Source organism: Canis aureus, chromosome 11 (genome assembly GCF_053574225.1).
Source record: "Canis aureus isolate CA01 chromosome 11, VMU_Caureus_v.1.0, whole genome shotgun sequence".
In the NCBI taxonomy this organism is placed as follows: Eukaryota; Metazoa; Chordata; class Mammalia; order Carnivora; family Canidae; genus Canis; species Canis aureus.
The window spans coordinates 51,381,267-51,394,342 of NC_135621.1; the positions used below are offsets into that span (position 1 = coordinate 51,381,267).

Here is a 13,076-nt window from a genome sequence, read left to right on the forward strand (position 1 = left end):
TGGGGCTCCCTGCCTCTTCTATCACGCGGCAAAGCCAGCTGCATTCTGCTGGGGGAAAAGCGCATCGCCGAGGCTGGGAGCGCGGCCGCTGGGCCCTCGGAATTAGCCCCGGGGCAGGCCGCGGAGCCCGGGGCGCGGGAGCGGCTCTGCGGGGCCACCCTGCGAGGCGTGGCCGAGCGGGACTCGGAGCTCGCGGTCCTGCGCGCGTCCCGAAGGTGCGGCGGCGGCGGCGCAAGGGCATCGGTGCACAGGGGCACCCGCGCTGGCCCGCGGCGCCCCGGGAGGCCGACTTCTCGCGGCCGCGCCCGCCCCCGCCCCGGGGGGAGCCCCACCTTGCCCCCCGCCACCCCGCCGACCTCATAAACAACTTGTGGAACCTCGGGGCGGGGAGGCGGGGCGGGCGGGCCGCCGCGGAGCGGAGCGCGGGGGCAGGGGGCGGGCCGGGGTCAGGGCAGAGGCTGCGGCCGCGCCTCCCGATTGGCCGGGACGCAGTGGGCTGCCCGGGCGCGCGGCGGGGCGCGGGGGGGCGCGGGGGGCGCGGGGGCGGGGCGGGGCGGGGGCGGGGCCTGCGGGCGCACGCCCGGCCCGCCCCCTGCGCCCGCGCCCCCCGCGCCCTCCCCCGCCCGGCCACAGGAGTTTTTAAAGTGGGCTGGCGGCCGCGGGGGCCGGACATTCGAGAGCGGCCCGCGGCACAGCCCCTGCGCCCGACGCAGCGCTAGCCAGAGGCGGCTGTACAATCCTCGGCAGTGTCCTGAGACTGTATGGTCATCTCCGCGGTCGCGCCCGCCCGGCCTTGCGCTCTTTCAACTCAGGTCTTTGCAGCCACTTCTTCTTCTTCTTCTTTCTTCTTCTTCTTCTTTTTTTTTTTTTTTTTTTTGGAAAACCCAGAAAAGTGACCCCTCTTCTTGGGAAAAAAAGGAACTAAGGTCCCGCTCTCGCTGCCCTCCTTTTGGGTCTGACAGCCTCCTCCCACTCCTTGCCCCGACCCCGCCTCCCCGCGCAGGTTCCTCCCCGGCACCTTTCTCCACCCTCCTCCCCGCACCCAGCCAGCAGCCCGCAAACTTCCACCCGACGGTGCGGGGCGCTCGGGACCCGCGAGCACCCAGGACCTTTAACGCTGGCCCGGGCCGCAAGGAGTAGGCGAGGGCCACAGTGAAGGCGGCGACTGCAATCCCCACCGGCCGGGGAGCTCAGGTGTCCGGCGTCTCGGAGCGCCACGGCGACAATGACAGCTGACAAGGAGAAGAAAAGGTAAGCGGGCGGCTGAGCCGGCCGGGGAGCTGGGCTGGGGGGGACGGCCACGCCGCGCGGGGTCGGCGCGCCCGGGAGAGGCTGGGAGAGGGGTCGGGGAGGAGTTTGAGGTCGGAGGATCGGTTTGGAGGGCTTTCGGGGGGAGAGCAGGTGCCCGGTCGCGGACGCGGCGCTTCGGCTTCGGCTTCGCCGTGGAGGGTTGTGCGGCCGAAGAGATTGCGAATCTGCGCGCGCGATGGGGCCAGGAGGCCCGGGGAGGTGGCCCTGGAGGTCGGAGGGGCTGTGGCGCGGGGGATCTTCCCGGAGGATCCCAGAAGCTCCAGCCCCGCGCCCCGAACTCCTGTGGCCAGCGTGTTGAAAGGTTCCTGGGTTGACTTCACCGAGGTCAACTTTCGGCTTCCTCGGGTCTCTCGATGTGCGGCACCATCCGGTAGTCTCTTTTCCTTGGGGCCCCCCGGGTCCTTCCAAATCAGCTGCTGCGCTCACACTGCGCCCCAAGCTGGCCCCGGGGCCGGAGGCGGAGCGCGGCGCTGGGACGCGCCTCCGCGGAGGGGCCGGGACGCGGCGCAGGGCCCCGCTCCGGGTTTGCAGATCCCATTGAAGCTTGGAGAACCCCCCTTCCTGATGCTGCACCTTGACTTGGGAGGAGAGTGTGTGGTGGGCCGGGGTGCCTCGCGGGGGCAGATGCGCCGGTGTGCGGCGGGGGGGGGGGGGGGGGCGGGGATGGCGACACCGCGTGTCCCCGGCGAGCCCCGGTGTCTGTCTCAAGAGGACAGGGAAGGGCAGCCACGATCTGCCCGTCCGGCCCAATGAGCCTCTCGGCACTGGGTGAGAGGCAACTCTGGCCAACTCTCACTGTCTTCCCGCCCCCTCCCGGCCGCTCCCCGCCCGGCCTCTCCCCGCGCGCGAGGGCGCAGGCTGGGGTTCGGCCTCGCCGCGCGGATGGTGCGAGGCTGGCGGCCTGACCCCCTGGTCCCAGCCTGCGCGGGGGCTGCCCGGGGCGGGGGGCGCTTTCCGCCTCCCCCCGCCCCCTCTTCCGCGGCTGCTCGGCGGGCCTGGGTTTGGAGGGGAATGGACTCGAACATGCGGCCCGCGCCGCGGCGGATCCACTGCGGGGCTGCGGGGCTGCCGGGCTGCGGGGCGGCGGCGCGGGGATGGGGGGCCGCGCCGCGGAGGGACGGGGTGACTGTCCCGGAGAGCTCAGTGCCTGGGTGGATGTGCTCTTGTCCTGACTGCCACTGCGGGACCTGCGCCACAAACCGGGTATCTTCTGGTCGAAAGCGGCGGTTCCCACCTCCGGGCGCATCCACCGCAGCGAATCGCACGCGTTCCGGCGGGGCTCTGGGGCCCGGACTCCCCGGTCTCTGGGGGACCCGGGTCCCCCTTCCCGGCCGCAGCTCCCCCTCCCGCGTCGCTGTGGCGCCCGCACCCCACTCCACCGGCCCGAGACGCGCGAGGGAGCGTGGGTCCCCGGGGCCTCGCAGCTCCCCTGGGGGCCCGTGGCTTTTGAGGGCGGCAAAGCCAGGAAGAGACCTTCAGATCCCAACACATACTGTAAAACCAACACAGCCTGCATCAGAATGCCAATAATAATGACCGAGCGACCAGAAAACAAAACCATAGTCAGCTCTTCTGAGCGCGCTGCGGGGCCCCCGGAGCTGGCGAGGGAACTTGGGGTACATTTTACACTGCGATGCCTATCGGGGACTGTCGCAATCGCGGAGGTGGGGTCTGATGGTAATCTTGACAGTTGTGTGAAGTGTTGACTTCTCCTCGCGGCTCTGCGCCGGGTTCCTGTGTTAAGTATATTAATCGTGGCAGGAAACTTGGGAACAGGGAAAAGTCCTAGAACCTGCTGTAATGCCTCCTTCGCTGGAGATGGAGGGAGCTGGAAATAGGAAGGAGAAGGCAAGAAATGGGGTAATCAGACTCCGAACTACTCTGGAGAGAGCCAGGTTTAAGAACCGCGGTGGGGATGCCCGGTGAGCCACCCCCCTTGAAGGCCTGGCTGCCTCCCAATTCCGAGCTGGTGTGTCTGTCCTCTGCGACTTGTGATTTTTCTGTTGTAGACTGGCAGGACAAACAGCCGGCCCCTCGCCTTCCAGAGTCCCATGAAGGGTTGTCCAATTCCTGTTGGGCTAATTGTTTTTGAAATATATTTACTTTTCCATCTGGCTGTTTGTTGGCTGCAGGCTCCTTGCAGGACCAATGTGTAATTAAAGCACGTGAACCAATACATTCAAAGTTAGTGTGTCATCTGAGTGTCTGTTCTGAGCTTTCCAGAAGTGCCTCCCAAGTGCAGTGTGATGCCTGCTCCAGGGGCTCTCAGGAGGATTCTGCACATCCGTTCTTAAGATTTGTCATTCTGGTTCAGCAGAGCCATTTCTTTCCCAAAATTCGAGAGGCACAGAACATTTGCAATGTTCTTTCTAACAACAGCCTTCAAGAAGTGGGCAGGATTATTTTGTTCCTAAACGTTCATGCCTTGATGGATATGTTAATGTTTAATAATAAAGCGTTTGCTTTCTAAATGTTGGCTGGCTGGCTGGCTGGCTGGCCTCCATGCTGGGTATCAAAGTGCATTTGATGGTACATTCGTTGGGCATTCTCATTGACCTCAGAGAAGGTCAGAAATGGAAGCTTGCTAAGAGTACTGCACACACTTACTTTCTGTGTCAATCTGTCAGGAGGATATGATGATCTCATTATTAGGGTTCCTGATTGTGAGAAGAGTGAGAAAGTGTTTGGGACACTTGGATGGCTCTGTTAAGCGTCTGACTCTTGGTTTCAGCTCATTCAGCTCAGGTCTTGATCTCAGGGTCCCCAGTTCAAGCTCAGGCTCAGCAGGCCACTGGGGTCCATGCTGGGCATGGAGTCTACTTTTTAAAAAGCCAGAAAGTGCCTCACTTCCTGATAAAACAATTTCTGAGTCCTTTCCTTGGTAGAGGGGAGAGTTTGGAAATTCTTATGTGTGTAGGGATTGGAGAGTGGTTCAGGTAAACGTAAATGAGATCTTTGGATAATCTGGGAGCAAGGTCCGCTCCAAAGCCAGACCCAGCTCAGAGCACCTTTCTGGAATGCTTAGATCACTTAATTCAGGGCCAGCGATAGAAGGAGAGTTAGAGACATCTGGACCAGAAGTTTTCAAACTACCTCTTCCTCTTCCTCCCCCTGCCAGCTGGACTTAGTTATTCCTCTGCTAAAATAAAATCAAAGCCCATCTTTTCCCAATTCTGATGGGAAAACTATTGCTACACAGTTTTTTTCAATTTAAGTATATTTTCTATAAATATTCCTTCATCATTTGATATCTCTGTCCACTGCATTACCAGAAATCACCAGATTGCAGGGATGGTAAGGGGTTGGTTTAACACATTCTGGGTTCAGGCACTTACTATTTAATTCATATAGCTTTCAGGAAGTTCAAAAAGAATGCTGTGATCTCAGGTTTTTTTCAGCATTGCTAATGGGGAGTTTAACAATCATTTTATAAGGGGTGATGGAAAACATCTAGTTTGAGGCCCAGAGAGGTTCAGTGGCTTTTCCAGTCACAAGGAAACTTAGTACTAGTAAGAATCAGAACCCTCGTTCCTTACTTTCAATTAATTATGTATTTTCCAATTGTTGACAAAATAGTATCCCCAGCCCTGAAATGCCTCTAAACAGTGAGAATGATTTCCAAAGGATTACAGTGCCCTCTCCCCCACCCCCGCCAAATCACTGAACCTTGCAGAAAGGAGATTTGCTCTTCTAGATAATTATAAAAGACTTCAAGCTGCAGCAGGAGTGGTTCTGTTTGCTCTTTGCAAAATAGGAAGCAGAGTTGACGCTGGTTCCATTGTCCATAAACTCTGGGTAGTACGAATTCATTTGTTTTAGGGCTCTCCCTTTATTTCACTTAGAAAAAAAGTCTACTTATATGTGGACCTCATTAAACAAAACCAATGCAACGACTGTTCTACAGGAGAGTAGATTGCTTTGTGAAGTAGGGAACCCCCTGTCAGCCAGAGACATGCAAGCAGCTACTAGACTGATTCCTGTACTGAATGAGTTGGCATTTTCTCTAGGAGTGAAAACTGTGAGACTAAAGCTACTTACTTCACTTAGGATGTAAATCAGCCCGTCTGTGTGTGTATGCGCGGGCGTGTGCATATGTGTGTGTAGGGTGATCCTCAACTTTCTAGAAATTTATTGTATAAAATATTTACAGAGAGAAGGAATCAATTAGATAATTCTCGGTGCCACGGATCGTAGCCATATACATTTGGAAATGCTTGCTGTCATTATCTCTATATTTAGGCTTTTCTACTTTTCAGGAAATCTATCCAGTAGTACTTGATTTTTATGTATTTTCCCCAGTTCTGTCTCATACCAACATGACTTTTCCTTTTCATTTTAGCTTAATGAATCTTCCTTCTTGCTTTTAGTACTGCCCATCACTGATAGCTCGTCGCTGATTGGAACATTAGCAATGTTTGCTCACGGAGCCCCCAGTATCATGATGTCAGCTTTCATGATGAAAACCAGCTCTGCTGTTCACACCATGATATAAATCAGTAAGACAACAAATGTGTGTTGAACACTTGTATCTACTCTGGATAAAATGCTAAAGAAGAGGCTAAGAAGTAGGGGATATGGTGCTTTCAATTGCGTAGTTTGATTGGTGGGGGGAGGAGGAGACACATAAAGAAGCCTACCTAAATATATAGATAGGTAACAGCTTACATGTAACTTTCTTGTTGGGATCAAATCTTTTGAAGCTAAAGATAAGAAGCTCTTAGTAGCACTTCAGGCAGTAACCACACAGGCAAGCACACAGAGTTATTGAAAAGTGTTGTGTGGGTCTATGGGTGGGAGGTCGGGTCCCTAGTTTTCCCTGGAATCATAAAGGGCAGATGCTGACAACCAGCATGGAGACTGTAGGGTCAAATGGGGATGGTCAGGGTTGGGGGTAATGAGAGTAAGGGAAAGGTGGGGGATTCAGGAGGATTGCCTGTTGTGCACTCTACAGAAAGGCCCCCAAAGACGAACGTTTGCTGTTGTTCTTTAGAACTTTTGGGTGTGAAGCATGGGAGGAGGTGTCCAGTAGGGTTCTGAGAATGATAGGGATACAGGTTGTGGTCCCTCTAAGGCTAACAATGCAGACAGCTGTGACTTCAAGAAAGCCAAGAAGAGAGAGGGAGAGCTTCTTAACCTGGGCTTTGTGCATAAGCTTCAGGGGTGGTCTGTGAGCCCCCAAAATTGGGTGCAAGATATTACATATATAAACTTTTTTTTTTTTTTTTTCCTGGGAAGTCTGTCCAGCTTCCAATGGCCTTTCAAAGGTTCTTTGATTCGAAAAAGGCAAGCCGTTGTTCTTCAATGTCTGATTCGATGACTGCCTTACATTTCAGGATCTTTCTGTTCAGGTCCCAGATAGTTCCCACGTTTCACTGCCAGTGTCTCTCCCTATCTTGAAGATGGGGGAGGGGCTTGGTGTGTATACCTAGTAAAGATTTTGTGGTGCACCTTAGCTTTACCTGTACCTGGCTGGGCTCTCTGCCCTCTTACATGTCTGCCTTCAATAATGGAAGGAGGGGGAATGAGCCTGCAGCACAGGGCTAGGTCTGGTGTGATTCATTTCCTTTCTTTTTTGGGGGGAGGAGGGGCAGAGAGAGAATCGTAAGTAGGTTCCACGCCCAGCACAAGCCGGATGTTGGGCTCCATCCCACAACCTGCCCCCCTTCTCCAGAGATCATGACCTGAACCCCGCCATGAAACTGTGTCCTCACATTTTCCACCGTCCTCAAATAGTTATTTGGAAGCCCCTTTAATGCACTAAGAATGCGTGTGTCCTTTTTTTAAAAATTTTTTTTTAAATTTTTATTTATTTATGATAGTCACAGAGGGAGAAAGAGAGAGAGGCAGAGACATAGGCAGAGGGAGAAGCAGGCTCCATGCACCGGAAGCCCGATGTGGGATTCGATCCCAGGTCTCCAGGATCGCGCCCTGGGCCAAAGGCAGGCGCCAAACCGCTGCGCCACCCAGGGATCCCCGAATGCGTGTGTCCTTAAGAGAAATCATACATGCAGTAGGACAAAACCATAAAGCCTGAACACTTTAGTCTTATTTGTGTAGGCTCTGTTCTCAGAACTTTACATGGATTAACTCTTTTAGTTCTCATAACAGCCCGTGAAATAAGCCCTGCCATTATCCCCATTTCACTGCCAGGAAAGCTGAAGTATGGAAAGGTAACTGCCAAAAGTCAAATAGGTGGGAGTGGGATTTGAATTAAGCAAAGTATCTCCAGAGTCCATATGCTTAACTGGGGGTCCCTTCTCCCTCACCTTTTCTAAGCCATCTATAAAGTATCTAATACCATGCCTCACCATGGTCAGTGCTCTATGACTGATAACTGCTTTTGCTATTGTAGTTATAATTATTATAATTACTTTTCTGTGACTCATCACTGTATTGTGCCTCACGCACAGGCAGGGATTGAAGATCTGAAGGTGGACTTGGAAGTCCTGGAAATTCTTATTTTTCGTGGGTTTTCCTCAACTCTGACAGGAGGTGGTTCTCTGCTGTCCCCAAGAAGTTCAAAGCTTTCCACCTCCCACCCTTAACTGGTGGCAAGACTTCAATAATTACTTTAGCCTTCAGACTCCATTGTGCAGAAGAACCTGTTAGAAGTCTTCCTCTGTGGCTTCTGAAGAACCATCTCCAAATCAAGATGCACAAGACTTCCTCTGGCTCTTTTGATCTTTGCAAGGACAGGAAGGAAAGAATGGATGGGGGAATAAAGAATAGCTAAACTTTTTCAATAATAATATGTTGCATTTGTAGAGAGCCCTTTCTCTAAGGAGCCTTGAGCTTTCAGAGCCATCATACCTTGACTTCTGCTCCGTGAGCCTAGAGTATTTTCTGACTTCCCTGTGCTGTAAAACATAAGTGCACCAACACATATCATAAGAGAGACAGAAGCAAGTCCTCTGGGCAGTTGCCCATCACCATATGTGTGGTAGCCGTGCATAGGTATGTGCTACTCACCACATCTGTGATTTCCAAGCAGAGTCTGGGTATTATTTGTTGCCAGTTGTCTGATCCTGCTATTGAAAGCCACAGACTGGCCTGCAAGTATGAAGTCAAGAAGAGTGACGGGGCCCTTTGAGATCTCTGGAATCAAGCAGACAGGTGCAGAATGGGTTAGAATGTTATTTACTTCTAGGTGGCCTTTTGTTTTCCTAGTTTCTCTAGAACTATGGTTTGCTTGACTGCCTCAGGCTGTTTCCAGATGCCACTTGTACATCAGCAAAACATGTATATGGCATAACCATCAGCAGCTTTACGTGTTCCCAGAAAGCACACATTTCCCCCTTAATCTGGAAAAATTCTTCAGTTTTAAAGTTATAAGTAACTTTTATGCAATATAATGACTCTGGGAAACAGTTCCTATTCTCACATGGGAAGATATTTCAGAAAGGGTGGTTCATCAGTAAGGAGAATGACCCACTGAAAAAGTGGATTTATCTGTCACACACCCACCTGGCACTTTCCCAATTCTACAAAGCCATCGGATTGTTAGAACTCTCATATACCTCTGGTGACTTCCTGCATCCTCTTTTCATGGCGCCCTCCAATTAAAAAAAAAAAAAAATCAAACCTAAGAGATTAGTTCTAGGAATCTTAGCAGATAAGTGATTTTATTGGATTAGGCTGAGTGATAAAACACATGGGTGGGGAAAAAGCACCATTATGCCATACTCGTATTGCCCTTATTCCCGTGTCGGCTTCCTCCAAATGCTGGGGGTCCAGCCAATATTATACTTTCCGTAGAAGTTAATCAATTCTGTGACAACTTTAGTTGACTCTCTCAGTCTCCTTTTCAATCTGAGGCTCCCTGCTCTTGTGGGGTGTCAGTGATTTGCTATGAATAAGAGACACACGAGCTCAATGTGAGATGGTTCAGAAGCATTTTATAAATCCTTTGTTTTCTTTAAAGATTTTATTTATTTATTTTAGAGAGAGCGAGAGAGCATGCGCGCATGAGTGAGGGGAGACACAAAGGGAGAGGGAGAAGCTGACTCCCTGCTGAGCAGGGAGCCCAATGCAGGGCTCAGGGATCATGACCTGAGCTGAAAGCAGAGGCTCAACTGACTGAGCCTCCCAGGTGCCCCTATAAATCCTTTAAAATGCATCAATTAGAGTATATGGTTATTTGTGGTGGTAATTATTCAAGTCCCTGTGCTATGTGTCTAGCCACACAGTGCTTTTTCTCTGTGTCTTGATGTTGTATCAACAAATACACATATTTTTACTCTTGATATCAAAATTTTCCAAAAAAAAGTTTTTCATATTTTTACCACTTTGTATAATATTTGTCCTGACTGCCCCTGGGCTGGGGGCATGGGGAAGGAAAGCAAAACATTATCCTAATTTTGTACTTGGGAAATTGAGCTGTGGACAGGAGCAAATCATGCTGTCTGCAGTGAAAGCTACCACAGGACCCAGGTCCTTGGTGAGGCTAGGCCCCTAAGTACCCACTGGGGCTCCTGTTACAAGGTAATAAAGAGCCCAGAGCACAAAAGGGTTGACTCAATCTTCAGTGGTAACTATTCTCATTACTAATGAGTAATTGCAGCAAATATTTACAGGCCTCCTTCCTACCTTTACAACTTCCTGTTGCTGAAGCACTTTGGAGTATTGAGAAAGATTGTCCTGGAAAAATACGTCATACACAGTTGCAGGAAAGAGTGGCTTTAAGCACACACCAAAAAATTGGTTGCTTTGCTCTGTTTATGAATTCCACATGGAAACAACAGAAAATTATGCCTTTGAGGGGCTGTTTGAGGATCCATTCCAAGGCACTTTATGTATTTATTTATTAAATATTTTATTTATTTATTTGAGAGAGTGTGCAGTGAGAGAGAGACAGAGAGAAAGGGAGAGTGGCAGAGGGAGAGGGAGAAGCAGTCTCCTCACTGAGCAGGGGCTCCATACCAGGATCCTGGGGTCATGACCTGAGCCGAAGGCAGCCACTTAACCGACTGAGCCACCCAGGCACCCCAATTCTAAGGAAGGTCAAAACAAATTTAAGAAAATGAATTCTGAATGATTGAATATCTGGGAAAATGGAACACAAGATGTTTTTACAGATTATTCTGTAAAAGTTAAATTTTTGAGTTTGAGCACCGGTGGTTTGGTAGACATTCTTTTATTAACACAATCTCTACAATATTTTTTTTGAATGAAGACAGTCATGTATAATGGAGTAAACCAGGATATACAAAATATACCATGCGGGCAGTGCAAGGAGCAGACTCTCATTGACTTAATAGAGATTTCAGGGCAAATCCAGATAATGCTCATTCCCTATACACTTGGTTTAAAGAGCACTCTGGTGAAACTTGCTTTCTTTAGCGTCTAAACCACTGTACCCTTGTATTTCTCTCCTGTGTTTCCAAGAGTCCTCAGATGCTATTTTAGAATGGCAGTATTCACTCCAGTACTGGCTAAGGTTGATGAAGCTAATTTTGGTGTCCAGGGTAAAGGGGGAGAGAAGTCCTCCGCAAAGCCAAAAGGGCTTTCTGGTGCCTGGGTTTGGAGCAGCATGGTGTTAGCAGACACACCGTGTTTCACCTTTAGAACCTTTATTTGTGTGCTTGCACAACAAATGTTTACCCAGATATTAAGATAAGAAAAGTATGAAGGTCACATTTCGCTGGTGAGAGGGGAGCTTCTATAAATGTAACCATATCACTATGCAGCAGGAGTCTGTCTTTTATTCTATACCAGGGACTTAGGGGAATTAATGGTGGGTGGGGCATGGGAACCAGGCCTTCACAGTCTTTTTGGCTTCCTTGCCTGCCCTCTGCAGGTCCTGGCTCAGCTGATGTGCCCTTCCCACTAGGCGAGGCCCTTTGGGGTAGTCAAGAAGTCAGAGGAAATTGTAGGCCACTGTGTGGTCCTGTGGGGCTCCATGGAAATCATTGCCCACGCACTTCCCTGCTATCTGACTGACTGTGAAGCAGCCTGGCTACTAAAATAGCCTTCCTAGGCTCTCAGAAGAGGTTTGCATGGTGCTGATACGGCCCCTATTTTAGGCCGAGTTGTCAGGTCCTCAAGGCACAGAGAGTCTTCAGGGTGAGAAGAGGGTTTCTTTTTTGTTGTGGATTTGAGTGTTTCTCCTAAAGATCTCTAAGGATTAGCTTTGCTCAGAGACTGATGAAGACATGGATCCTTGGTCCAGTTTCCTTCCCAAGGGCATCCTACATGGCATTGGAAGTTCCCCTCACTGACAGTAGGGGATCCTATCCCAGCTCTCTCCCCTCATCCACCATAACCTGGCAAGCCTTTTTTTTTTTTTTTTAAAGATTTAATTTATTTATTCATGAGACACAGACAGAGAGACAGAGGACAGAGACAGGTAGAGGGAGCAGCAGGGAGCTTCATGTGAGACTTGATCCCAGGACCCTGGGATCATGACCTGAGCCAAAGACAGATGCTCAACCACTGAGCCACCTAGGTGTCCCAAGCCTTCTGAGCTCCTTCGATGTAGACTCCTCCCTCTGCCCTAATGGCTTGTTTGGCTTGTTTATCCCCAGGTCACAAGATTCCTTCCCACCTGGATTCCCTCCACCTTCCCCTTCCATCTTGAATGCTCTCTCTCCCTTCTTCATCTCCTCAAATATCCCCCCTTTCCTAGGGCAACCCCAGCAAAGCCTTCCCAAGCCTGCACCTCCCCTTCACCCCTTTGTAGCTCTTCCTTAGGTTTGCCAAAGAGCCTGCTTGATTCTGTTTCCTTGTTATCTAATGACATTCTACGTGTTCTTGTCTTTCCTAACTAGATTGCATGTTGCCTAAGGGCCAGGATGTCTAATTTTCTGCTGTGCTCTATAATACTTTCCATATTTTGAGTCCCTAAAATCCTACCTCATTTTTAAAAATCCTAGAATTGCCTTTTTGCTTTCTCTTGGGTTCTGCTTTCTTTCATTCATGTAGATTTGAGCCTTTAAAAAGAAAGAAAAAGGAAAAAAAAAAAACTTGGGAGAACCACAGGCAGGTCTTGTGGATTCATGATTTTACATAAAATGCAAACATAAGGTTAGTGTTATGTTAATGCTTCACTTCCGGAATGCCCAATACACCAAGGCAAGTGCCAGCCAAACAACAAAGCACTCCAGTTTAGTCTCAAAGTGTAAAAGGCCAGAAGGCAAACTGGGTGCAGGAGAGTACACAGCTCTCAGTTCAGAAATCCTCTTTCCTGGGGAGCCTTCCTTGATGAGCAGCACATTGATAACCCCTATATTTATGTCATCTTCAGTCTGTATTATTTGTATGATGCTTTTATAACTTGCTTTTGAGTGTGTGTGTGTGTGTGTGTGTGTGTGTGTGTGTGTGTATCCCTGTCCCTGAAAACATTTAGGTGGTAAGCCCTCCATGAGCAGGGACCAGTCATCTTTTCTCCTTTTTTCTTCTTCTTTTTTTTCATATTAAACTTACAGTTTTGTTTTATTCAGATTTGAGTTTAACAAATGTTTAACAAAAGAGTCCACTGGAAAGGGTGAAGCCCATGGGGGCAGGGCCCTCCCAGATGCCTTTGGAGGAGGCAGGTCCCTTTCCCTTCTCTTCCCTTCCCAGCTAAAGGGATTTAGGAGGGTCTGGGTCCCTAGTCTTTGGGATGGTGCTTGGGGTAGAGGGCCATGGGGAACAAGGGACAGCCATTTTTTTCTGTTCTTTCTTCCCATAGCACCCAGCACATAGCCCACCTTTGGTTGCCTGGTCATTCTTTCTAAGCTCAATAATTCTATGTCCAGAATTTGGGGTGCTTAGTACAGGGGATTAGT

At 50.3% G+C, this 13,076-nt stretch overlaps 1 protein-coding gene across 2 annotated transcripts in view; it reads left to right on the plus strand.

The window, feature by feature from the left end:
• The first annotated feature begins 656 nt into the window (after positions 1-656).
• The window catches only part of EPAS1 (endothelial PAS domain protein 1), an 85,367-nt gene continuing 72,947 nt past the window's right edge, over positions 657-13,076 (plus strand). The window contains exons 1-2 of one of the 2 annotated variants that reach the window (XM_077915276.1): positions 660-812; positions 1,004-1,251. In XM_077915276.1, the coding sequence (XP_077771402.1) occupies positions 1,226-1,251 (26 nt within the window). In that variant the 5' untranslated portion in view covers positions 660-812; positions 1,004-1,225. Of the gene's footprint in view, positions 1,252-13,076 lie in introns of both variants that reach the window. The other variant, XM_077915275.1, reaches the window with a different exon arrangement.